The sequence below is a fragment of the Schistosoma haematobium genome, chromosome 2, assembly GCF_000699445.3.
Source record: "Schistosoma haematobium chromosome 2, whole genome shotgun sequence".
Taxonomy (NCBI): Eukaryota; Metazoa; Platyhelminthes; class Trematoda; order Strigeidida; family Schistosomatidae; genus Schistosoma; species Schistosoma haematobium.
The window spans coordinates 9,120,710-9,148,291 of record NC_067197.1 but is presented as its reverse complement, the minus strand read 5'-3'; the positions used below and the strand labels follow the sequence as shown (position 1 = coordinate 9,148,291).

Sequence of the window (27,582 nt, the reverse complement as noted above, 5' to 3'; positions counted from 1 at the left end):
ATATCATGTGTCTAACCTCAGTATTACTCACTCTTTCACAGGTAAAATATCTAATACTAACTTTTCAGTTAGCGTATTTGCTATTCATACGTATATCTCCTTTGCAATGCAGTCAATTTTAAACCAATTAACTTTTTTCTTCTAAAACAAAATAACTTAGGATCCCCGTAGTCCAACGGTACGGAAAAAACAACATCGTCTACAAACTGATCATGATCTTAATCAACCACCTTTGATCATTAAAGATATGCCACAAATGAGCAATTATGTTCGTGAATTATACGATCAAAAATTGCAATATTTAATGACTCAATTACAAAAACAACAACACGTACAGAATAAAACGATAACAATATCGAATACTGGTACTACTACTACTACTGTTAACTCAAAAGATATTACTATCGGCAATGATTCATCGTCTAGTTTATCCATTTCAAGCACAGATTTAAATAAATTGCCTCAAGAACAACAGCAACGGCTGGAGTCGGCTACTACCGAAAATAATCATAGTGGTGATGTTATGGGTATCAGTCAAGGATTAGATCATACTGCTAGTCTTATGTTGGTTGATAATGATGATGCCTCTGACGTTTCTATCGGTACTCCTACTACTACTACTACCAACAATACAGATGAAGCGAACGCTGATAATTCTGTGGAAATGGCAGATACTAATTAATATTTTCTATGTTTAGTGATGTCTCACTATGCTTTTATTATGTTGACTGTATAGAATAAATTTTGTAATCTAATTCAAGCTAGTTTTTTAACGTGATTTAAAGAGGATCGGTTAGTTGTTAGGAGGAAATCTTATTTTAAAAATACATGATGAGCCATACAAATGTATCGGTTGTAAGACTGTTACCCACCTTAGATAGTGTGAGACGGTCGTTTAATATAGTGAATTGATTAAAGTTCGACATATTCATCAGTGTATTCCGTCTCAGTGGTCTAGAGGTCGTGCTCAAACTCATGACCGAAAGTCCTGGATCCAACTCCAGGTGATCGGGCTGCGAATACTCACTTCTAAGGAATGCTTTACTAAGACAAAACGGCTCGCCATCACGTTCTGGTCTTCAATGAATTTCTAGCTTAAGTCGGTCCCTGATATCAAGTAGTTTACATGTAGATTGACAAGAATTCAATGGGACCATTGTGGGTAGTGTAAAAGTATACGAATAAGAGAAGACCATAAAGTAGTTGTTTAAACTTTGCAAAAACGTCAGGGAAGAATTCGTCAGTGATTCACACTGAGATAAAACGATTAGAATGATGAAAAATGCCTTAAAGCTTTGTTCAGTAACTTTTTTGCTAACTTTTAATAGTTTATCTCCAGCATCTATTGAACGTTGATGTTGCCTCTTGACTTTAATCAAAGTTGAAAACTTCTTATGATGTCCAGAGTGAAATTGTTAAAGGGCAGTTGAGTGAAGAATAGCTGGAACCGCTACTCTACTAGACATGCCTTCTTTCCATCGGTAAAGCTAAAGCAATCATCGTTCAGGTGAATCTGTTTGTCATAGTGATTTTCCGGCACAGTAATGAATCACTAATTCTCTCCTGATATCAATCAAGGTATCTAGAGCGGATAGAATGGCAGCTGTAGATATCTAACTAGGTAGCTGCAATAGTAATCTATTTCTGTGGTGGTCAGTAATCCAAGAATCAAAAACTCCAACTACGTTAGTCAATATAGAGAATTAACTTCAAAAATGTGAAATCACAGCATAATTGAGAAACAACGATCGAATTTTGATCGTTATTATTAATAGTGAATCATAAGGGTAAACACGTTTTTGAAAAATATGCGGTTCATATACATGCTCGTACATTGTTTGATATATTTTTCAAGTGGTTGATAATTCTTGGAGTTGTTTCTTCTCATTTAGATATTCCTCTTCAATTCTTTCTTTCAATTCCGATGCATCTAATGTACTCTTGAAAAAGAAATATTTCTTCATTACTATTTGAAATACAAATAATTAAACTAAAGTTATGTGGTAGCCAAATATTAGTTCTGTTGTGTTGAGGCGGTCATCCGTTTTCTGATACTGATATATACCTTCCCTATACGCGAACTCAAACTCCCGATTGAGTGAAAAGCCAAGAGTGAGTATGAGATTTTTATTGGTTAACCCGAACCAAAATATTCATTAATTCAGACATATGTTCCCCGGAAAATTTAGCCATATTCTCAACTATTGGTGTACGTCCGTTTCTTTCGATAGTTGAGCCGAATCGTGACCAGTAGTGTCCTCATATCAACACCTCTTATCGTTCGGCCCTGAACTAATCTATCTGATTGATCGTACCTATCCAGTGCTTAATTTGTATGCTGTTAAAATTTCAGTAATATACTAAAAGTAATAACTAGTTCACTACTCTATAATAATAGTTGCAGTGGATAGTCCTCATGTACGAAAAAACCCATTTCATCTAACCGAAAGCGTATGAGAAGTTCACTCCAACTGACCAATACATATATTATTTAGTCTTTGTTTGTTATAACCTTTGAACTTTCACTTGCCCACTCGATCATAGTATCCACTAATGATGAGTTCGCTCGATTCTAATAAAGCCAATCACCACCGCAAACGGCAACACAAGTGACCAATAACGACTGGAAATATGAACACCTGTTGGTCCATGTAGCCAGTCAGAACACGAAGATAGCGAATAGACTCAGCTTCTCTGATTGTTTTATCCTACGATTCACAGGATTGTATATATCAAAATGGATGACTACAACGATCTACCAAGAAGAAATCCTAATGTATGCATAAGGTGCATTATTAATTAACGGTAGTTTAGTAACGGTTTATCGGTTAAATTAAAACCTACAATAACGGTAATATAAAAATGTCATAAACATTTAACAACTATGTAACAAAAATATATATAATCATTTTCCGTAGAAAAGTTCTAAACTTTTTACCTATCCCAGTTATTCGTCCATATCAAATATCGGTGTAACACTACAGTACACTGTCTCATTAGGTTATTGAAACCAACTTAACAGATAGATTTGTTTAATCTAGTTAACACTTCAACAAGACATATCTACAATCTTGTGATCATTAGCTTAACTCACGTGACTTGGATCTGTGTTTTTGTTATAGCTGTTATTACTGAGTTCTTATGCAATTAGTGATTGACCCGTTAAAACTGATATGTCTACACACCAGTTGATTATTAAGGCGTAACCAGTGGTACTTTATTATTAAGCTTAGTGCATACATTGCAGGAGAAGAAAAAGACACCACTACAATGTCCTAGTCTACCATACTCATTATATTATGAGATGAAAAGTTTACTAAAGTAGAACTGTATCCAAAAATCTGACTGTTAATCATTGTTGAAAAAGAACCTTTGGAAAGAAACTCTTCAAGAATTCACTACTATATCCAAACTAAATGCAACAATTATTATTTATAAATTAATGTTTAATTGTAATATTTAACTTGCTTGTTTTGATTGTGAATTAAATAAATGTAATTCTTCAACACGATTTAATTGTTTTAAATAATCATGTCTCATTGATAATACAATATCAACTGCTAAATTATATTTATTTGCCAATTCAAGTGCTCTGTAAGCGGATGAATAAATGAGTGAATAAAATCAAAGGAAGCAAACATTGAAATAAGCACATTAGTTCTCGTGGATAAATAATACATGCAGATTCAATAAGACTACTATCAAATGATTATCAATTTATATGTAAGGATGGATAGTGGTTAACAGTGGATCCCAGGATGCACGTTTCGTCCTATTTGGGACTCGTCAGCTGGATGTACCAGCATCTCAAAGTTGATGTTCACTCTGCGACTTGAACTCAGTACCATTCGCTTCAAACACCATCGCGTTATCCACTTAGCTACCGAGTCCTGATAGCCATTTGCTTGTGCAATCGGGTTAAGTTTAAATTCATTTGGTATTGGTTGTTTGAATCTTCCCGTTGATGTTTAGGACTGCGATTGATCAGTCTCTTATTGGCATATGTACATAGTGTGCGTATTGCTTCGATATTAAGTGGGTATACTTGCTCATAACTGACCGACTAAACAAACTTTGAAGTAGCCAACCTATAAATTTAACTATTCTCATTTCCTATTTTTGTAAACAGATAAATTTATTTTTATCGCCCAGTTAAATAATAAAATTAGATTGTTGAGTTTAAATTTATATCACGAATAGACCAATGTTAGACGACCATTAAAAACCCAGAAGCACTGGACAGCCTTTTCGTCCTAGTATGCAACTCTTCAGCAGTGCTCAGCCACAATCCCGCACGTCGGACTCGAACCCGGGACCTTCGGTCGCGCAATATCGTGGACTAATAAAAGTAGGATTAAATTTTACTCTAAACACATAAATTCTTGGATGCGATTAATAATTTCTATGATTTAGAATTATCAGAGGAAAAATTAAAACGTTATGACTAGTAGTTTGGCAGTCATATATTAATTTCACTGGCGAACGAGAGGTTTACAATGGCATGATGTGTGATAGCGGACAGACATTTATCTTTGCTAAATGTTGAAACAGTAATAGTATCGTGAATGCCTTTCGGAGAGGCCATGATTTATGTACGAACGAATCAGACCTAAGATTACAGCTCTCTCATTTTGGTGCAAAATTTATTTATCCATATGGCTGGGGACGAACTTCACGTTGACAGGTTTTTTGAATGTATCATAATAAGTAATTAGGAACAATAACGGAGCGGATTTGCATGCATATAGCATAAAATTCTCTTTGAACCTAGTACACAACAATAGCATCAAACTGCATCACAAGGTAAGTCCTAACTTGGAATCCTGAAGGGAAATGGAAAAGAGGAAGACCAAAGAACACATTACGTCGGGAAATAGAAGCATATATGAAAAGGATGAATAAAAACTGGAAAGGATTGCCCAGGACAGGGTTGGATGGCGAGTGCTGATGGGTGGCCTATGCTCCTCCACGAGGAGTAACAGGCGTAAGTATAGTAAGTAATTACAATTATTTTTTCGTATATTTACTCACTCAGTGGTAGGTATTCTGTAATAATTTCTATCATAGAATTAATTAGAGATATGACTTTTGCTATATTACAATTTCTTTTCCATCATGACTGATTGCGTTACGTTTTACAAGTCCGTAGGATGATGGAGTAGTATTTTCGTCGTAGAAAACTATACATTTATCATGTAAGCCAGTAATAATGACAGAACTAAACACGCCCTCCATCATGGATTATGAACGTGTAAATAACAAGTCCAACTTCATTTTGGTTGGGTGTCAAGTTCAAGGTCACTATTGCGAACGATAGTGGAGTCTATCCTTATCCTAAATTTACATAACACCTAATATCATTTCGCGATGAAAAACCTAATTCTGATTCCTTATCCCAACTTTTAACCCTAACTCTTAGTCGCGATTCTTAAAACTAATTTATAAACTTATTTTGACCGTAGTAAATGGTTGAAGTTTCTCAAGGACAATTTGGTATCACTCAAAGATCGTCCATAAATTATAGTCTTACTGCCTTTTTATTGTGGATTTGTTCTCTAAACTCACTGTGGGATTTCACCATTTGTGTTAAGTAACCTATTGCTAGTTCATTACTGTATTCTCTACTTTCTGTCCGATATTGTACCTGTACATACTGCATGATCTAGTATGGTGTTCTAATTATCTCGTTTTGAGTGCCCAGTCTAGAGTCATAGTATTATCGTATATTCGTACCGATGAAAAATCATATTTTATTCCTACGTTACATTAACTTGCATATGCCGTCGAATCATTGTTGCTTTTTACCTAGCAGTTTGTATAGTACTATGTTATTTTAATAAGATCAGACCTATTTTCTGGTTTTGTCTTTGATATCAAACTGCATTCAATGACTTCGTGTCGATAATTTGATCCCATATGGAGTTAACCTTCGGCCACAAAGCTTCATAAAGCATTTCATTTATCGAACAGTCAGCCAGTCAGCTACAACGTAGGACCAGGCGCTTATGTGCATCGGTCCAAGTTGCCATACCTCATTAGCACAACAAGATGAACACAGGATTCATAGAAGTAGTTAATTCAGTGGTGGTAATATATAAAAGAAAGATTGCATATAAGGACTTAGTACAGGAAGAAAGAATTAGTTCATAGAAAGAAAGGTATGATGCAATCTTACGGTTTAAGGGAAGAGTTTATACACCGACGCCATTGTGATCGATTCTGAGCCATGTCACACAGAGTCTTCAACCGTTCGTTACGATAGTCACGAGGCCTCCAACCAAGTATAGTCTGCATCTACCAACATGGCACAGACTAGAAGTTAGTGGTTAGGCCGCCTCTAACTTTCTTCCAACTGCCTCCAACACTAGTCAGCATTGCACGTCATGGTAATCGATGGTTGGGCATGCGTAATACATTGCTCAACCATCTCAGTTGATGAAGATTCACAACCTCATCAACTGATTTACTATCATTCTCTAGTACCCTGCGTCTAACCTGATTATTACTTACCCGGTGATCCCAGAAGATGCGAGCAATATTTCTAAGGTATCTGTGGTCAAAAGTAGTAGCTTACGAATATCGACTAACATTGTCATTTATCATAATTCATAACACTTTTAAATTTGATCATAAAACATCGGAGATAAATTCCTCTATTTCGGTTTGATATTACTAATAAGTAACAATTAGCAAGTAAAATATTATTAGTGTAATTCACATAAAATCATCCTTCATTCTCTGCTAAAACTAGTAGAAACCAGAGAATTTAATGTAAAATGAAGTAAAGAAAAGAAAAACCAATTTTAATAACTGACCTATTCCATTTAAATGCATGCAAATTGAGCATGATAGCACGAAAATATAAATGATTCTGTAGTAGAATTGCTTCAGCCTCTTGATATTCACCTATAAAAAATTGAATTCAAAAGAAATAGTACGAGTTATGTGTTAAATGAAATCGAACCATGATAATTTAACGAGCCCCCAAATGCCTTGGTATGGCCGAGAGTGGGGTGGGCCCGCCCTCCTTCTCGAAATGCTCTCACACGGCCACGCATATACAGCCTCTGCCAGGGAAGTCCTACTCACTGCCTTCTCGCACCAGGGGTGTTGTTTACGAAAATGGGAGGACGAAAAGCGAATGTCCGGCGCGTTAACCGGATCCCAAACCAATGGTCCACATGGGCTCCAGTATCCTGCGGGAACAAATGGCGTATGAACCAATCGTTGGTCGCCGGTTATCATGGGACTGCATCTCCTCACGATGTTCCACTGCCTTGAGGATCAGACCTCTAGGTCAAAGGCTCGGCTCGTGGCCCCCTAAGAAAACCACCTGCTTCGGTCTGGGCACTCGGGCAGTGTCACAGCCCCCACACAAATCGAATGATTTATGTGGCGCATATTTATTTGGTGCCCTCTTGTACCAATATTTATGTGTTCAAATAAAAATTAAATAAATAAATAATACATAACCGATTACACTAAAATGTAAGCAATGATTTTTCATGCAAACTGGATTACATTTGTCGACTGACTTATAGTGTTGGTAAGCTTTTGTTCCACTTTACTCAAGCTTGTGATCAATGGTCGCATAATCCAGTTGGATGAATCATGTGATCTGTTGAGCCTAGTGTTAGGTGTATGACCAATGAAATCCTTATCCTTTTATTTTATAACCGTAGGAAAAATTTTAAAATGATAAATTACAATTACAGTATAAATTGCAAATGTGTTGATCAAAAAAACTTTCCTTTGCGCTGCGGCTGTCTTCATAGGATAATACCATGATATCTTAGTTATTGTAATCAGTGCAAGCATTTTGTGCTTCAGTCATGATTTACAATAAATAATATTCTGTTGTGTTAGTGAAAATCATGAAGGCTTAACAGCTTTGTCATCCTTGTTTGAGACTGATTCATAATAAACACTCTAGATAATACCAATGATCAAAGTCTCCACGTAAAATTCGACAAAGAAAATACATCTCAACGCAATTCATGTTACTCAATGGTCTTCAAGCTTATAGATTACGACTATCTTGTCAACTTAATCTATTGTTTGAGTATATCAGTTTTAATTAATGATAATATCCAACAGAAAAAACTTCCTAATTTTGGTTGTATAATCACCTCGTTTGTTAAAAGCAATCATTAGCGAAAACAATTTATAGCATTGTGATAGCATTTTAAATATACAATCATAAATCACCTCTAACCTGATAAAAGTAATATTTCAGCATTTTTCATTTCTGTTGTAGGTAAACTTTTGATATATCGAATATATTCCACTTTATCGACCTGAATAATAATGTTTTAATGATTAGAAAAAGATTTACGAATGGTCAATAGGTAAATTATGCATGAACAGCTATGTCAATAAACAAATTATGGTTTCAAATAAGACGTTCACGTGGATTATTGTTTACGATGAAATCTAAGAGTAATGTTTCTTTCTGTTTGAGACTCATCAGCTATATATATCTGAGCTTTAATGTTGAATTTCATATCACTACTCAAATCGAGTACTTGTGGACTGAAATGTTAAACATCTTATCCATTGAGTTACTGAGTTGAGAAAACCGCCAACTCGTTCAATGAGGAAGATGTTTTTATCTATATATTTTGTAAAAACTCGTGACAACTTACTTATAGCGAGCTCGTTTATGCAGGATGGGCATATATCAACAGAAGCTGATCGAATTACAATCTTGAATATCAACAGTGGAAGAATTCAAACCTTTGACAATAGTGAGTCATAGAAACTTGTATCTACTGTGAATTCTTATAATAGTCAATAGTACTTGATATTTCATTTCATTGTATATTAAAAAGCTTCTCTGGATAGTGTTTTTTAACCAGGTTGTTTTCTACGGAGTGGGGTTATTGACCTCATGCCCAACTCTTCTCTTTTACCCTGGCTTGAGACCGGTAGTAACCCTAGAAGAGCTACAGGCGGAGTAGACATCAGAAGGATAAATAGCGACTGAAAAAGACTGCCCAGGAAGGATCTCGATGGAGAGTCCTGGTGTGTGGCCTATGCTCCTCCACGAGGAGTAACATGGGTAGGTAAGCAAGTATGTAAAGAGTTGCTCATAAAGATAATAATAATGGTTGGTTAATTTCTTTAATTAATATACAATACTAGGAGTTGTCTCTCAAAATATCATTTATCAGATACTAATACTATATGTCTGAATGGCTTTGTAATGCTGAACAACTTTGATGGGCAAAGACCATTATAAAAAGCAAAAGATCACTTCACAATAATCGGGTGCTAAGTGTATGAAAGATACTAAAAACAAAGTTCTATTTGTAAAATTCACAGATACCGAAATAAAGAATAACTCTGATTCGAAAATTTTCCAGAAATAACTAACATTATCAAAGGTATAATAAGGCCAAGAATTAATTTTGTACGACATCCTTATCTAATCATATTCGAATGGTAACTTTGTTTCATGTAAGGATTGGAGTGATGTGATATGTTCACATGACATAATCTGGATAGACTTTGCTTCAAATGAAGTATGCTGGGTTAAATGACTGAATGGAAAGGAAAAAAATTTTCATTTTCTCTGCTCATTGTGATTTTTATTCAACATTAATTCCGTTTTTAATTCAACGTGATTATTACTAATACGTTGTGTGCTACGGATGTCGATAGATATAAGTAGTATGTATCATCAATCGGAAGTGAAATACCTGGCAGCAGAAGGTTAAGAAGATCGAAGAAAAGAGAACGAGAACAGTGAATGATTGGTGTGGAAATGAAGGAACTTTGAAGTCTGAAACGATTGATTAACATTTTGCAAATGAAGTTTTTAGTCCTACAGGGTGTCCTTTGTAATTTCTAGAAATGTCTTACAAGGAGCAGATAATGCTGAGAATACATAGTCCAGTCAGAGATTTCTAGAAACCTCCAGAGGAATTCGAGAAAACGACAGATTATATTATGGTTAACAATCTCATTAGCGATTTCAACCTGTTCGCAGAAACTTCTGAAATCTTAAGGTCACTAGCCTTGAATCTAGAGAGTCTTTCGTATTTTCCGTTTATTGTTGTCCGGTGCATTGTTAAAGAGTAAAATATCTCTGAGGACTAGAAAGCGGTTAAGAAGTCGATGTCAATACGTCTAATTCTTAGGCCTTAACAACCGCATTTTAGAAACACTATTCAAATTGATTCGGTTAAAAATTAGCAAGTTAAATAATATATATTTATAGAATAATTATGATCTCGTGCTTTTCTCTTTTTAGAAAAACTTACTTCTTCAATTTCAGCAAATGCTATTTCCGCTACATCCAACATTTTAGCATTTGTTGCTATGCCAGCTAAACATGCCCAAAGAATCCGGTCCTATTGTGTTTTTAAATAATAAATAACAATATAATTCTGAGTTTAATTGCATCTCTTAACGGCTTTATGTGGAAGTATATTTGTAAGAGTTCAACAATAAACTCATTTCATTTACAGGTCTTTACTTTGATCTATGACCATACGACTGACGACCAACAAACGTAAAGACACTTTCAAACTGCTTTTTATTATTAACTTACGAATTAAGTGACGCTATGAAAAAACTAAACTTTATTGTCCCGGAGTGAACATCAATTCTGGGATTTAGATACATCCCACTGACAAGTACCAAATACGATGGGATATGCGTTCTGAATTCCACTGCTAGCCACCATTCATCTCTGCTTAGAAAATGCTTGTGAGTTAGTGGCACTATCAAGGCAATCTACTCAAGATGTAAATATGCTAGAAAGAGACTGATCAACTTCAGTGTTGAACATAAAGGTGAACATTTAAATAAGCAGCACATGACTTAAAACTTCAAAGGCTGAATTCGGACAAGTTACGTGATCTATTTCAACTATTCAGTTTGGTAATGATAGAAGATAGGTGCTTGTCATCTACTGTTATTAGATCATTGAATTTTCTTTGTTTTTTCAGACATTTTGATGCTTGTTTACCCACCCAGTTTGCAAATACCGATTACTCATCCCTATTTGTATGCGTTCACACTCACATGTCGATCGGTAACAGATTACTTATAATGTATTGCGTCAACATATCATGTTTCTGACACACTTGACCTTTCTACTGCATTGTTTGAATTTTTCAAAGGGACTGACTATTTCAATGTAAGATTATTGGCTTATAAATAGGTAATTTGTTTTAACTTTTAAACGATCATGAAGTGGATCTTCTGTTCGTAGATAACTCCACCAGTAATAAAAGTGAATTAAAAGTCACTGCAAATATTAATGGAATATAGTTTTTTATAACGCGACAAATATTGGAAAAGTTTTAACTTTATCTGGTTATTATTATTTATAATTTTATTGTATAACTAGTAAATAACCGTTCTGTTGCATTTCTGTACTCCCCTTATCGCAAGCTTCCAGTGGACCTATCAACTGTTGTTATATATATTACTATCCCCTAATTATTACCAATTCATTATACTGTTTGCTCTGTTTTTTACCACTTATGGTAGGATTGTGTTTAAAGTATGATTTCTTGCTCGGTGTTCTGTATGTTCAGGCATTTCAGTCGTAATATTGTATGTATTTTGAGCTAAAGCTGAACTGAGTACAATAGACATCTAGTCTACGCCCTATTTACGTCTTCTGATTGGCTACTAGCTAAGAAAGATCTTGACGACCTATAAGCATCAAGATCTTGCTATCGTTCATTGCTCAATGTCATTTGGTAAATCACATATAAAATTGCAACACTGCTAATAAATTAGTTTACCTTAACTGTCCAGCATAACTTGAGTGCTTCATTCCATTTACTTAGACTAACTAACTGATGTAGTTTATCAGGGTAAATTGAAATCGGACAATAAACAGTACTTCCATCAGCCTGTTTTATCATTATTCGATCTCGATAAAAATTAATCAGTTCCAATTGTTTCCCATAATCATCACTGATAATTACAAAACGAAATGATAAACAATGATTTATCGATACTCATTTAATAAATAGTAAGTAAACAATAAATAGTTGGCGTATTTTAAAAACCTTTGCATATCTGGGCAGCATCATTGATGAACACGATGGATCTGATGAAGATATGAAGGCGCGGATCGGCAAAGCAAGAGTAGCATATTTATAACTGAAGAACATCTGGAACTCAAAACAACTGTCTGTCAACCAACACCAAGGTCAGATTTCTCAATAAAAATGTCAAGACAGTTCTACTGTATGGGGAGGAAACCTGGAGATCTACGAAAGTCATCATCCAGAAGATACAATTGTTTATTAACAGCTGTCTAAGCAAAATACTTCTGATCCGTTGGCCAGACATTATCAGCAACAACCTACTGTGGGAGAGAACAAACCAGATCGCAGCGGAAGATGAAATTAGTAAGAAGTGTTGGAAGTGGATAGGAAACACGTTGAGGAAAGCACCCAACTGCGTCACAAGGCAAGCCCTCACGTGGAATCCTCAAGGCCAAAGGGAAAGAGGAAGACCAAAGAACACATTACGTCGAGAAATGGAGATAGACATGAGAAAAATGAACAAGAATTGGATGGAACTAGAAAGGAAGGCTCAGGACATAATGGGTTCGAGAATGTTGGTCGGCGGCCTATGCTCCATTCGGAGCAACAGGCGTAAGTACGTAAGTATTTTAAAAACATGATTTTATCACAGACTGACACCATCCGCAAAAGTTGAAAAATAAGAAGTTCTAATAGGTCTTTTACTCTGATTTAGAGATTATCAGTGAATAATTTCATGCCGGGGATCAAACCCAAAACCTGACAATTACGCGTCGGACATGATCTAAAGAACTTACTGAGTCAAACCTAAAGTTTTACTTGTTCATTGTTTATACATTTTTTGTAGTAACTCAGTGAAATATCATCCTATAATAAAAACTCACTTTAGATTGAACAGTATCCATAATTCATTTAAATTCACATTCATATCAATTCACTAGTCTGTATACGCTGAAAAGTGTATGTCATAATGTACAGATAGATTAAACCACCGCGAGCATACTTGCTAACGTACTATACGTTTTTGAACTTGAACAAAGTTTGAATTGCTAATCTAGATTCTTGATGCTTTCACAAATTAATTTACAATAAATCAGCCATCAATAATTTGCATACTATGCAAGAAGAAAATAGAATTTTCACTAGAGTTGGATGGTGGCTAACAATGAAATTCAAGATTTGTGTTTCGTTTAATTTGGAACTCATCAGTTGGATGTACCCAGATCCAAGTGTTGATGAAATTATTTAAATGTGATGAAATGAGACTCAAGATACATATTCATATTTGCTACACGTGAATATCGACAAGGGAAAAACTTATGGACTTAATCTAAGTACATCTAATCATTTAAACAAAAAAAGAAAGCCCACACTGATGAAAATTAATTAGCACTCCACAGAATCATCATACACACACTAATGAATAATTTTTAAAAGTGATTCTCGGAGTTAAAGACGTGACTAGTGGAGTCTAACCATGTCGATTGTGAGGCAGTTAGCTACCTACCAATGCCATTAAAAGATGGATAGGTCGTATTGTAAATCATTTGCAGTTAAGAATCCAAGCTACTGGATTTCAGATTGGCGGTATAAAGGTTAAGGGCTCGTCAAGAAACTTGAAGGTCCTATGTTCTACTCCTAATGAGGTTTTGGATGTACACTGCAGAACAACTATCCAGTCCTTCCTGGTTTACAATGGTTGCCTAACTGACACCGGTATATAATGTAAAACTACATTAATCCTAACTTCGGAGATAAGAATTCAGTACTGACTTGTATTACGTACATCATATATGTATGATATCCTATTAGAAAATTAAAGTAATCGAACGTTTTCTAAATACTAACATATGATCCCGACATAAACTATAGATTTTCATGTTAACTTAAGAAAATATTCTGTAAAGACATTGAAATTTTATATTCGGGATTATTAGGAGATCATTAGAGACTTTCTGAAAATCAAAGAGTTTAATTAAGAGGAAACATACTAAACCCACTTTAAAATTTAGAACTATGAGATACAATAACCCCTTTTATTTGATATTTGATCATCTATGTTGTGTTTAATAGATGTGTGTGTACTACAGTACTAATAACTATATAAAATTATGTGGGTGAATGGAAAACTTAAAGTCAATGAAAAAGCACCCAATCCGATTGCGGATACATACCACTTTAAATATTTAGACGTATATTTCTTTTACTTGGAACAGAATTCATCTGTTTTAAACCTCATCATGTTGATTATTAAGTGAGCAAATACACCGACTAAGTGAATAATTCACTATTATAAATCAGTTTTAGAAAAAAGCTTAGGTGAAACAACCAGGTATTTGGAATATAGGAATTACCACTTTTACTACTGAATTTCAATAAAGTAGGCTCAATCAATCAATAAAACAATCAGCAATCATCCATCCAATTAAAGAACTTTCGAAATTCCTTCAATAAAATTTACATTATGTTATGTTCTTCTTTTGTTAAGTTAAGTATATCACTATTGGTCAGTGCAATATCAGGATAGAACCAGATTACAAGTTTATCGTTTGTTATGGCTGCCAAAATATTTGATGTTTCAGCCCATAGAAATGAACTAACCATTGTAGCTAAACAGAATTTGTAAAAGAAAAGTTAAATTTATATAACTCAAGAATAATTGGACATCGATCAGTATTATTGAATGAAAAATATGCATAAACGAAATACTTAAATAGCAAAACTTATTACTATATTTATCTCATGAACATTACTTAGACATGGTCGTAAACCCGCAATACTGACTTAACAAAAACTAGTGATTGTACTTGTTAATGATTAAAGCTTTAATCTGAGGGATAAATTTTGTCTTATCGTTAGACTAATTCACCAATTATATCTTTATGTTTATTGAAACTTCCAGTGAAACTTGTTTCTACCAACCACTGAATCTAGGTGTTTATAATTGTCAAACTAAATTCTGACCCCAACCAGGTAATTACATCTGTTAATTCGGATCAGTCCATTTGTCAATGACTTCATGGACTGATGCTATGTATGGTTTTCTCGACCATAAATTTTTTCCAACCTACTCCTACATCAGCCATTATCACCCGTCGATGTAATCAGTGGATTTGCATTTGGAATACATGTCCCAACAATCTCAGTTGATAAAGATCCATTACTTCGTCAATTGATTTGCTATACTTACCTAGTACTCTGCGTATGACCTCAGAATTACTAATTTATTGATCGCAGAATATACAGCAAATGCTTTGAAGACACGTGTGATCGAATACTAGTAGCTTCTGCTTTAAAAGGCTGTATTTCAAATTTATAAATAGAAAGGAGCAAAATACTGCATAATAAACATATCCTTTAGTTGACAAATGGGTATCTCGCCTACACCGCAATCAACATAAGTTGACAAAATCTGACTACAAGTAATACTCAATTCGACTTTTTGTCTCAGTCACCTGATAAACTTACCTAATTTAACCATTTTCCTTTGATTACCAAGTATTCTAATTGACATTAAATATAAGTCTTTGTTATTATCTAACAGAGCCAATCGACGATCAAATGAATTACCCATTTGATTTAAACTGATTTTAATAATTTCATTCTATAAAACAAAGAAAAAAGGCTGTCGTATCAGTGAAATGTCAAGTAAATGGAAAACAGAAACAGTATATTATTATATTCGATAATCATAGTATAATCCAATGTTTGAAAATAACTGATCGAAAATCATGAAGCTCGATTTCGAACTCATTCGTACTCATCCTAGTATGGGACTCCTCAGTAGTGTGCATACATGACCCCGCACGCGTACTCGAACTCAGGATCTTCAGTTTCGCGTGCAAACGCTTACTGAGCCGGCATCTAACGGTTTTAGTGTCTAACTTCAACTGGTCCATGATATTTTGCTACTGTCTTCCATTGTCTTCGGTGAGTAACTGCCTCACAACAGACACGGATGAACTCCACGGGTCATGGCTTCTCATTAGAGCTCCAGGAAACCCATCTCGTTGTAAGGCAGTTACTCAATAGAGATAAAGGAAGATGGACATGTAATATGGTGGATTGATTGTTGTTCGACTTTAACACCGTCAGATACCGACTCAGTGGTCTAGAGGTTAAGTGTTTGTGCGCGAGTCCGAAGGTCCTGGGTTCGAGTCCCACCTATCGGATCGTGGATGGGTGATGAAGAGTTCCATGCTAGGACGAAAAGGTCGTCCAGTTATTCTATATTTCCGATGGTATTCTAACATTAATCCATTTATTATATTAATCAAAGCTCAACAATCTCCACAACCCATTACTGATAATTACCCGAATTCGTCAATAAAACTTAGGAAAGACAATTATAAATCATTTTAAAAAATCCATTGGTCTATTGAATGGTACAGCTCATATTTTAAGGAAAAGATTCAATAGCATAAATCAGCTGATAGATCTTGTATATCAATTGAATCTTGAAGGTCAATATCCTTTAATCAAATTATCATAGCGCATATATAGAACAAAACGGTTTGTAAATTTAATTTTGGATATTCTATAGTCAGTCTGCACAATTGAGATGAAATAATTTAATTCAAGTAAATATGATCCACATTTTTAAAAATGAAAAATTTTCTAACAGAAACTATGTAATCACTAGGTTTCAAGCGGTGACGAGTTCACTTAGTCTGCGAACGGAACAAAGGCTTGTGATCAAAGACTAATAAACTAGCTATTCTATTGAGTCCCAGTCCCGCTAACTAGAGAGAGAAGTCGAAGTCCGAACGAGGAAGTATATTCCGCAAAAAGCCAGAAACACGAGCGAGCAATAACAACAGACACAAATTAGACTTATATATACAGCATAAAACTGTCCTTGAAAAGCGTTACAAAATAGCATACTAAAATACACAACAGACCAATAGCGTTAACGATTCTCCCAAGTGGAAAATACGCCATGAAGGTAAAAAGAGCGCTTTTGGAGCGAAAACAAGGAAATTCAAATTTTTCAAAATAAAATTACAAAATTAAGGCACTTACCAAGTGAGTTCTGGGGATCTAACGTCCCCAATAGTAATCAGTAGGAAAATCCAATATTATTTATAGTAAATATTATAAATAAGTGAGTTTGGGACTAAATCAAGCCCTATGTTAAACGAAACTGTTTCATTAGCTTTCTTCAAATTATAGTCAATTTTCCCTTTAATACTTAAGGTTTCAAATTATTTGATCTTTTTTTAAAAAAGAACCAAGACTGAATAACTTGGAAATTAGTTTCCAAAAGTTCTCACTGAAAATTGTTGACCTATGAAGTTCATGAAGTCTGTTATGGGATTGTGATACTCCGTTAGTATTGAATGAAAATCATATTGTATAAAATATAATTTGAACTTAAAAATGTGAATCAACCTATTCAAATAAACAGAATTTATCACAGATTCTAGATCTGTTCTGAGTCCGTTCTAATGAAGATTTTGAAACTAAGTAGTTATTTCCTGTAGGACAGAAACATTCTATTATGACGAATGATGTTCAAGACTGTTACTGATACACAAACTTCCTATATCCAACATCCAACCGGCTACTAAGTGAGAAGGATAAGAGTGAGGATGGAGGTTAACTAAGCTACACCGATTCACATCTATATATATTCCTTAGGAAATAAAACTATTTCGTGACCAATCGCATGCACTTGGCATCAGGAAATTTTCGAATGACACAGAGTGTCCTTCGCATTTGGCAACTTTTGTTTGGCCCTCTCCTGTAAGATATTTATCTACTTAATGGTTGTTCACCTAACTTCAGATTGTGATATAAATAAACTATGGAATTTGATTCGGTTTAATGGTTATAGATATTATTCAATAATAATATAACAAAATGATAGCACTTACCGAATGTGATATTGGTTTCCCATCACCTAGCGTTTTACCACTCGATGGATCAAATAAGTGAATAACTGAAAAGTAAATCAAATAGGAATAGAACCTGTATTATAAATCATTTTTTTCATGTTAGGGCAACATAGATTAATAAATATTTATTTAATGAAGAGTCTAAAATAGATTAGTTTAATTTGTAGGTGATCTCTGTTATGAATTGACAGCAGTTAAGGTGCTACCATAAACATGAAAGAAATCGACAGCTGTTTAGTCTTAATGGCTGATTCCTTGACAATGTGCTTGCAGTGAAATCTGAGGGTTCTGGGTTCAAATCATGATTGGGTAGTTAATGAGCATTGTCATTTTGTTCTATATTAGAAGTGAACTACTGTTTATTGCCCCACCCTGTGGTTTTCAATGATTAACTAACTGATGTTGGTATATGACAAAACTATTCAATGGTTTATTAGTTCACAAAATAATAAATAACTTTGTTCCATAATTCGTAATTAAATTATGACTTGAATTTAAAACCAATTCCAAAATCAACATGGTTAACTTGATGGTTTACTTCAAACACAAGTTATGATTCTTAAATATCGACAACCACAAAAAATTATGATTATTTTTTATGTCAATTATCTATCCTCACTGATCATTCCATCATATTGGTTTAAAGCAACACACAATCTATTACGGCATGACGCATATTCACTTTTTTATATATCATGGGAATCTTATCAGCTTTGATGGGTCGGTCGTTGGTGATTTTTTAATGTGTATAAAGACGAAGTTAGTTTTACTTCCGTTAAATTAAGGTGCCAGTGATTCAAGGTAAATGCACACCTGTCTATCAGAATGAGTAGGCTACGTATCATCTTTCTCTATGTTACTTTATCTCCATAAAATATTACCTTTGAAAATAAAAAAGCCGATGAAGTTTGCAAGTATTCGATTACAAATGCCTTTCATATGCTGTTCAAGTACAGTGGAATCAATAAATGAGTAATGGTGAGGTTAGATATACTAATACTAAGCCAAAATTCTAAGTCGACTTGATGAGACCACAAACATTCAACATGCATGCAGGACATATATCCTAACCACGACCTTCTACAACAGTCAACAGTGTCTAGGTTAAAAGAGGGCTGAAAAAAAAACCATAACATCCAAACCAAGATGTGTTATTAGTTTAATAATTCACTAACCATTGGACTTCGACTTGGAACATGTTTTCATGATAATCATATTCTGTGGTAGAAGATATCAAGTGGAATCTTTCAAAACCGGTTATAGTAGTTCAGTTTTATTTGTTCTTTATCATCCTCTAACTCTTGAGCTTACATATTATCTCATACCTTTTATTTCTCGACCTGGTTGATTTGTTATAAAATAAATTTTCTGTTTAACTTTTTATCATCACTGATACTGTTACTATCTCAATCTCTTTCATTTAGGTTTTGTCTATTTCCTCTTATATTTTGCTGATAGAAGGTAAAACAACTTGGATAGATGCATATTTATCCCAGTTTTAATGTTTAATATTAAATTCCAACTAATTGGATAAATTACTGATCAGGATTTCAAAATAACTAGATTATGTAACAGACAGGTCTTCATAGGATTAATAAACAATGATCTTATCATATTAATTTAAACAAACTAACTTTTCTTATCTAATTGATCTTTAATACCAATTACATCATTGCTCATAGTTAAAGAATCTGCATAAATTTGTTCCGCGTGTATATTAGCATGTTTTAATGAACAAACAAGACGTACATCATAATTGTAGATATACACACTGGATCCATCAGCTAAAGCAAAATATCTGTAGTAAAAAGATTAGTAATTATTATTGTTTAATTTAAAGAAAACAGTATTTTTTTTAACTGAAATCCTTTTTTTAGAAGATAGCTTTCATCATTTACTGATATCAGATCTTGTGGTGAACACGATATTAATGAGTTAAGATCATGTGGCCCAGATTTCAATTGTTTTTCTACATACATCAGTCTATGATGGAAGTCATCTTCAAATTTAACAAGTCTGAAAGTAGTTCCATCAACGTATATCTTCTTATAATGGAAATTCGGTTTAATATCTATAAATAATCAAAGATTTGTAAATACCACGATCGTACTGTTTTTTCAAATTATGGTACAGAATAATTATGGTTGGATTATTGAGAATTCCTATCCCCTGAAGTAGAATAACTCACTTAAAAGAATAATATCGTCTCTCATGGGGGCGAAGATATTTTGAATTCCATGGTGAAAATCACAAACTGATCTTCGTTAAACAATCATCATAAATGAGGAAGCACCAGATAGCTACCTCGTTCTAATGTGGGACTGCTTAGCAGTGCGCTTCGGTGTTGGAGCCCTGGCATTATCCTAATACACACAAATGGAATCACTTGTGTGGCACATATATATGTAGTGCCTCCTTGTACCAATGTTTAAATATCTAAACAGTAATAATAATAGTAGTGCGCATCTCCAACCTTCGGCACTGTGTGCGAACGCTCAGCCTGTATGCTACTAACACGGCGTTGGATGGTTTACATGGTTTAATTCCATCGAGTCGTAATATCGCGTAATCATCTTCCAATATACTTCCAATATACTGCCTCACACTCAACATAGTTGATTCGATTTTGATTAGGTTCTGGTCCAGTACACCATAATATTTATTTCCGTGCATGAAAAGTACAAAACCAATCATGACAATTTACAAGTCAATGATAATACTGAAAAAGGATTATATGACTAATCATAATAAGTAGGAAGTATAAATTGATAGCAATATTAAAGATTTAGTAATAATTATAATAATTATAATAGACTGAATAAATATTTTGACATAAAGAGTAGGTCGAAACTTGAGAAAATAAGCTTATCAACATAATAATTACTAAAAACTAAATAATAGGAGATTCGTGATCAATTAACTCAAATATGTAAGTAGGGACAAAAGGGGTGCAACAAAACAAACAAACAAAGGGTGTGATAAACTGGTAGAATTTTCTATTGAGTTTCCCAGACAAGAAGGAGACAAGCGTGTTATAAATTTCTCTTGAATAGAGAGGTTAACGTTGTTAGCTCCAATCCTTATAAGGTCTGTTATATGTAGGATACGAGGTCGAATCACTCTGACTACATCTGTCCTATCTACCACATGGAGAATGTCGTTCTAATGTGATAGAACGGAGTTGCATATGGATTTTGTCTGATCCTTTTAAACCCGTAAAAAGACATTTTTGTTAATTTGTTGACTCAGTTGTTCAATAGAACATCGAAAATAGCTTTCGCCATAGGATCAGTTGGATTCGTAAATGCACGGTAATGGTGCGAAAACAAGTAACTTACTCTTTAGTTGAAAAACTAATAATAATCAACTGGAAAGTTCAGCTACATTAACATTTGTTGTTCTTCTAATTACCCTACTGTGTAAGGTGTCTCTAACTTTACCTCTGTCGAGTTATACCTTTAAGAAAAGAGAATCTTTATGAAGTTAATCAAATTAAAAGCAACAGAACAAGTTTTAATCACTTGAGAAAGAATCTTAATAGCTTACTTTCTTAAAATATATGCTGATATTGTCTAGGAAAACAATGGAAATTTCAAGACTAAATCAGCTCAGACAACATGAGTCCCCAAAATCTAGATCACTGGGCTGGCACCCGATAGTTTACATGCTTAACTTCGAAGAGTCCATGATGTAAATTATAAGATTGGAAACATTTCAATTTCAGACTATTCGGTTGGAATGGAGTCTCATTAACGACTCTATTGTTACTTAGTTTCACAAGTGGTATGAATCTCTTTAGTCCTACCGTGAGCATTTTTGTAAGACAGTGGTTTCACATTCAAAATGGACTATTCTCAGCTTCTTCTCACAGAAAGTTTTCTTTTAATAAGCTAATGTAGTGATGTGACAAGTTGAACTGATAAGTATCCATATTAGATCCTAAATTATCTATGAACTATACTTTAGTGGCTGAAGCATTATTCTTCCGGTTATTTTGTAAATTTTGAATTTTCAATAAATTTATATCGCCTGAAGGTTATACTTTCACAATTAAAAATCAAACTTATGATAAGTCATTGAGAAGCAACCATTTTGATTCGAAGCTTTTATATTATCTAGATTTTAGTAAGTTAAATATTTCGGTAAATTGATTAGTCAGGTATTTTTACTCATGAAAATCTTTTTTAACCACTCGAATGATTAAAACATTATTACAAAATGGTAAGATGTTAAATAACTCACTTCTGACATTGAGAAATATGAGTAACGCTGGACTCTTTAAGTTCAATAATGGTAGGTGTATTGAAATTTTTAATACTGAAAAATAAATTTATAAGAAGTTAAATATTGTAATACATAATTAAACTAACAAATAATGATGGATGTCTTGAAACAGAAACTACCTAAAGCCTGGTAAATTTTGGTGTTGGCCTCACTTTAAACTCTTCCACTGGATTCCCCTGTACACCAATGGTTATGCCCATACTGTAACGCGGAACCTGTACCAGTCATTCCGAATCCTAAGCTCATTATCCTCTGAGTTGTTGAGTTCATATATTCACCATCTTGTGAAACAAATACGAATTTCGTTTTTGAGGTTTGTGTTTTCTCTTTGTTGATATTAAGAACAGTAACTGATTACTCTCTTTACGCATGCATATATATTTACCACATGGCCTGAATACTACAACTCAGTCGCAAGTTTTTAGTAACGCTAAGTAGTCACCACTTGAATTATTTTAAAAATTACTAATTGTAAGCTTTAATTTTCATAATATTGAGATATTAGACAATTATTTGATTGAATAAATACTGTTGTAGTGGTGAATAAATCCCCAGAATAAATAGCTCTGTAAGTCTTTGACATTGGATACTGACCACATTAGTTTGAATGGACTCACCTAACTGAAGACGCTCAGTCATGCATCCGCAAAAGATCACGAGTGGGAACTCCATGTTCAACATTCTCTGTAATCCCTAGCCAGATTAGATCAGACGATCCTCGATATATTGATAGCCTATCAAATATATCTTCGAACCTCCTCTCTTCTGTCTTTTGATTTCACTTAGTGTGTCTCATTCATAGTAGAAAGTGTTACTGGTTAAAGCGTTGTCAAACTCCAAATACCTGTGGCATCTTCACTGTATTGGCTCAATTTTATGATTAAACTTCTTAACCTGGGTTTAGTTTCATGTCCTTTGGTATGAAGTGAACTTACTTAAAATATTCACTAATTAATGGGACTTTGTTATATTTCAAACGACTTAGGGTAGTTGGGATGAAAATGCTACATTTGAACTCCTTTTTATTAGTACTTAATATACAGATCAAAACGTCCCCCTAATCCTTACTAGTTATCTCTTCTACAAATAAAATAAAAGATACACTAGTAGCTTACTGAGTTATTTGTCCTGTCATCCGAATCAAACTTACCTCTACAAGCCATTCAGTTGAATGACTATTATATATATATGAGTATACATGAGTAACGCAGATATCCTCAATAACATTGGATGCTGGTTGTCAGTCTTTAATTAATTCCCCAGCGACTTAGAATTTGGCGCATATGTATGTCAGTTCAAGTTGCCAAGCTATATAAGCATAATGAGATCGAATTGTACAGATAAATGCCTGAGTACTGTCAATGGTATCTGTGGTAATAATAAAGGTTTGACATAGATAACATGATTAGAGAAAACTGAACTAATTCCACGTCACGAATTAGATCAAGCTAGAAATATAAATCACTAAGTTTCGACTTGGCGCTCGTGCTCGCCATGGAACTTGGATGTTCTTGATTCAGTCATTAGTGAGATAATGGATGGGGAGTTTACAACCAGAAAAAGCCAACCATCAAGTGCTCTATGGTTTTCAAAAGATCCCTTATTGATTTCAAACAGTGCTGAAATCTATTTCGGAATTAGACGACAAAATGGTTTATAAAAAAAATACTAAACACTCACTTGTATACATAGCACTGAGTGCTAGTTACTACAATAAAGTAATTGAAACTGAATGATGCTTTTGATACGCGATCACGGAATTCTAAACGTTCTATCGATTCATTCCGTAGATTGTGCAATACAACAGTTCGTTCATCTGTTAACACTGCTTCAAAACCATTCCATTCTAAACATCTTTCAGTAACATATCCATTAATTATTCGACCATTTCCACCAGCACACGCTATTTGATTACCATCAGGAGACCATTTGATACTCAGAACACTACCAGTATGTGTTTTCTCCAAAGCATGAATCCACTGGAAGTTAAAAATTCAAGAAATAACATTTAAATTAATTCATATTGCTTTTGGGTGATGTTAAGAACGTAGCGCAATATAACGAACTGATGTGCATTGAAGAACCATTAAAAACCTAGGGACTGTGGTCATAAGTCGAAATCCAGTGGCATACAACAAAAACTTCGATCAATCAATAAAATGGTACGACCATGATCTAATATCATTAATGATGTCTTCTTCACTTTTGATGCGATCGAAATGTATCAAATTCATCTCTTTACTGAAACCTGTAGAGTATCTCCTGAAATTCAGACTTGCTACAAACCCAAAATTAAAACAAAATAACTGTTCCGTGCTTGCTGACCTCTAGCGGTTTCTCTGTTATTATCAGTCAAAACAGTCGCAAACGTGAAGCCCTATGAATTTGGACTTGATCTATGTTGATTTCAGTGATCAACACTAATGTGATTCTATCTTGAATTTAAACAGCCACACAAGTACAAACTAGAACACACCTAAATCGATTCTTGAATGATTCGGTCGCAATGTCTGTAAGTGATCATAGTGTTTGTATGAACTAATGATCTCTTTGTACTTGATGGTTATTTGATTTCGAATTCCAAATACAGTACCTTCGTTCGTGCTCATCTAGTACTTCTCGGTTAAATTGCGTTATTTCTGGGATTCCTAGTTCGTATTATAATTCAAATACTTCAGATTATCACAGTGATACAATCTCAAACCACTCCATGAGTATCAGTCCCCAAATGGTTGAAGACACACTATGAATATGAGTGCTAACAAATGCAAAATAATTAACGAGACTAAAAACAACCAAGACATGACGTAACTATAATTTTTAGATTTCCCTATAGATTCATCACAACTGCATGTTTACAGCTTCAGTTAGAAAGGATTAGAGATGAACTGGAAACTGTTACCAAAATGCAAATGCAAACTTAAGTTCCGAAATATTTTGATAGATTAGTTATTCTGAAAAGCCAAAAATTTACCAATAAACATGTATCTAAGATGATGTCTTCGACTGGTCCAAAATATAACTTACAACATTAAATTCATCTAAGAACACTATTGAAGTTCTTTAGCGTTTTCAAAATATGAGAACCATAAATGCTAATGTTTCCCAGAGGAAAACGTTTGATTTTTTAAAATGTATTTCCTGGTTTTATTCTAAAGTAGTACAAATAGTACGTTGATGGTCTGTATCTCCATATTAAACAATGACTCCAGTATTTTTATGTTCTACTCTTTTTATCCTTTAAGTATAAATCATTTCCAAGGATTAGAGTATAATTAATATCCTACAACTGGACGAAGTTGTGGTGGAAGTCTACTTTTACATCAGACAAATAATGAACGATACAAGACAAATATCGTAAACTCACCCCAAGTTTATCACACAACACTACAGTAGCATACGATCCAATTGCAAATAACTGACCATCAGGAGACCATGAAATCGAAGTAACTGGATATTCAAAAGGCGCACTCGAATACAAGAGCCTCCCGTAATTGTCCCATACCTAAAATACGGTTATAATCGTGGTGTTTTACTTTGTATTTGCAATCCTCTGAAGCGGAAATAAGTTGACTGTTGATGACATTCCAATCAACTTGCAAAATGACACCATCATGGGCTTTCCACTACAAGAAGCAAGTCTCTGAGGTGTTTAACTCACTTACGGCAAAAGGTTTAACATTCGCTTGAAGAGATTGTATAACTAGTTGTCTGTCAAGGGAAAAAAGCATCATATTAGAGTTATCACCCCATGAAAACGAGTAGATCGGATAACCTGATTGAGGAAAAATTCGTTACACAATATAATACCAAGTTACTGTGTTGACACAAGGTGGATCTTAACATCCCACTCCGTGACCAGATTTTTATTTGTCCGTCTTCTCCAGCTAAATGAACAGTGTTATTTGCATGATGCACACTAACATGTGGCAAAAGAAGTTCCATCGAAATTCCATTTCGCAGATAGAACAGCCCCTTGATGAGCATCCGAAGTTCTCTCTATTCTTTTCTCTTTAGAAATTATGTGGCATTTCCCTAAAAAAAACTCAAAAACTATCGTGCAACTTTACCATCAGTAGCTCCGAGTAAGAATATTTCACTCCCTCTTGCAGCCTTGGTAGATTGTTTCGTCCTTTGTCTAGGATGCCAGTCCATACATGTTGGAAATACATTTTGCGGCAAGCTGAATAAGTCTGACACTTGATCTGATATCAGATTCCAATATTTAACAACTCGGTCATCAGCAGTCGAAATTATTTCATCGCAAGACACCCAGTCAACAGAACTAGCTAAATCGTTATGTTCATGCTGTTAAGTAAATAACTCCTAATATGACAATATTAAACCACTTTTAGCATGATAAAAAAGGATATGAATTATACAGTCATTCGTCACGACTTTAATTTTCATTTTTGAACAGCCTACACTAGGTACTATAGAAAATTAGCAAGATGTAGTAGATCAAAACAAAGGTACCATAAAATACAATTTTCCTCGAATTTTGAATTGTGGTCTTTGTTGATGGAGGGTGAGATTTTTCACCTCGTGGAGGTTCGCATTTAGGTTTTGTAGGACACTTCCTTAATGTGGACTGGTATAATCATTGTTTCAATCATTCAAGAGCCTCCAAACTTGTTTTATGGGATTATTGAGCCAATAATCTCCGATATATTCTTGCAATATCTTTTTTGCCAGTTCGTATAAACCGATTGATTTCTTTGCGCTCGCCTGTCGTTGTTTTGGTACGGTTCCAGGTACTCGGTAATGTCCAATGCGTATATTCCACCAGTCATAACATTACGAGACAGGGGGTCGATTAGTCGTAATGTGAAAACAATAAGTGATAATTCGAGTGCTGAGAGAAAATGATTACTTCGAGAACGGCGAATAAGTTTACTAATTGGTAATGTGTAAGAAGATGGAAGTGAAAGAATTAGAAAGGAAACGGAAATGATAATAAGAGACATCGAAAGTCGTTTCTGATACGGAAATAATCTTTGGGCTTGACCCCAGTAGTAATGAGGTCACGCTTTTATTGCTCACTACACTGGTTGTTAAGCTGGTGACTGATACTACTCTTGGAAATTCTCTTTTCATTGCTTAAACGAAGTCCTTAAAAAGACTAGTAGGCCGGTTGACTTGTATCAGTATCTGCAATAAGTTTTTTAATCCAGCCCAGTGTCCTGTTTGCTGAGACAGACTAAAGAATCCAGCTTTCGTGCACTCGAATAATGTCCTTTGACTAAATTAGTGTCGCTGGACCACCTCGCATGATAATACATCAAGTAAATTGCATCTGTTCTGCTTTTCATTTAGAAATGGGTTATCCAAAATTACATCTCCAAATCCTTATCACCTTTCCACGTAGAAAACTTAGAGCGCTAAAA

General features: G+C 34.3%; 2 protein-coding genes across 2 annotated transcripts in view; one reads left to right on the top strand and one right to left on the bottom strand.

The window, feature by feature from the left end:
* MS3_00006156 (uncharacterized protein) overlaps positions 1–753 on the top strand; it is a 38,856-nt gene extending 38,103 nt beyond the window's left edge. Inside the window, exon 18 of the mRNA XM_051214270.1 lies at positions 161–753. Coding sequence (XP_051067422.1) covers positions 161–682 — 522 coding nt within the window. The 3' untranslated portion in view covers positions 683–753. The remainder of the gene's footprint in view (positions 1–160) is intronic.
* A 929-nt stretch (positions 754–1,682) lies between these two features.
* IFT80 (Intraflagellar transport protein 80) lies at positions 1,683–26,350 on the bottom strand (the record flags this gene model as incomplete). The annotated part of the gene is made up of 18 exons (XM_051219615.1): positions 1,683–1,940; positions 3,469–3,592; positions 6,816–6,906; positions 8,216–8,297; positions 10,266–10,355; positions 11,763–11,937; positions 14,476–14,623; positions 15,483–15,618; positions 17,891–17,955; positions 19,546–19,709; positions 22,154–22,228; positions 23,876–24,174; positions 25,563–25,613; positions 25,732–25,821; positions 25,861–25,970; positions 26,014–26,082; positions 26,120–26,230; positions 26,266–26,350. 18 exons carry the CDS (start codon positions 26,348–26,350, stop codon positions 1,851–1,853), a joined length of 2,055 nt encoding a protein of 684 aa, XP_051067421.1. The 3' UTR covers positions 1,683–1,850.
* Between the last annotated feature and the right edge of the window lie 1,232 nt (positions 26,351–27,582).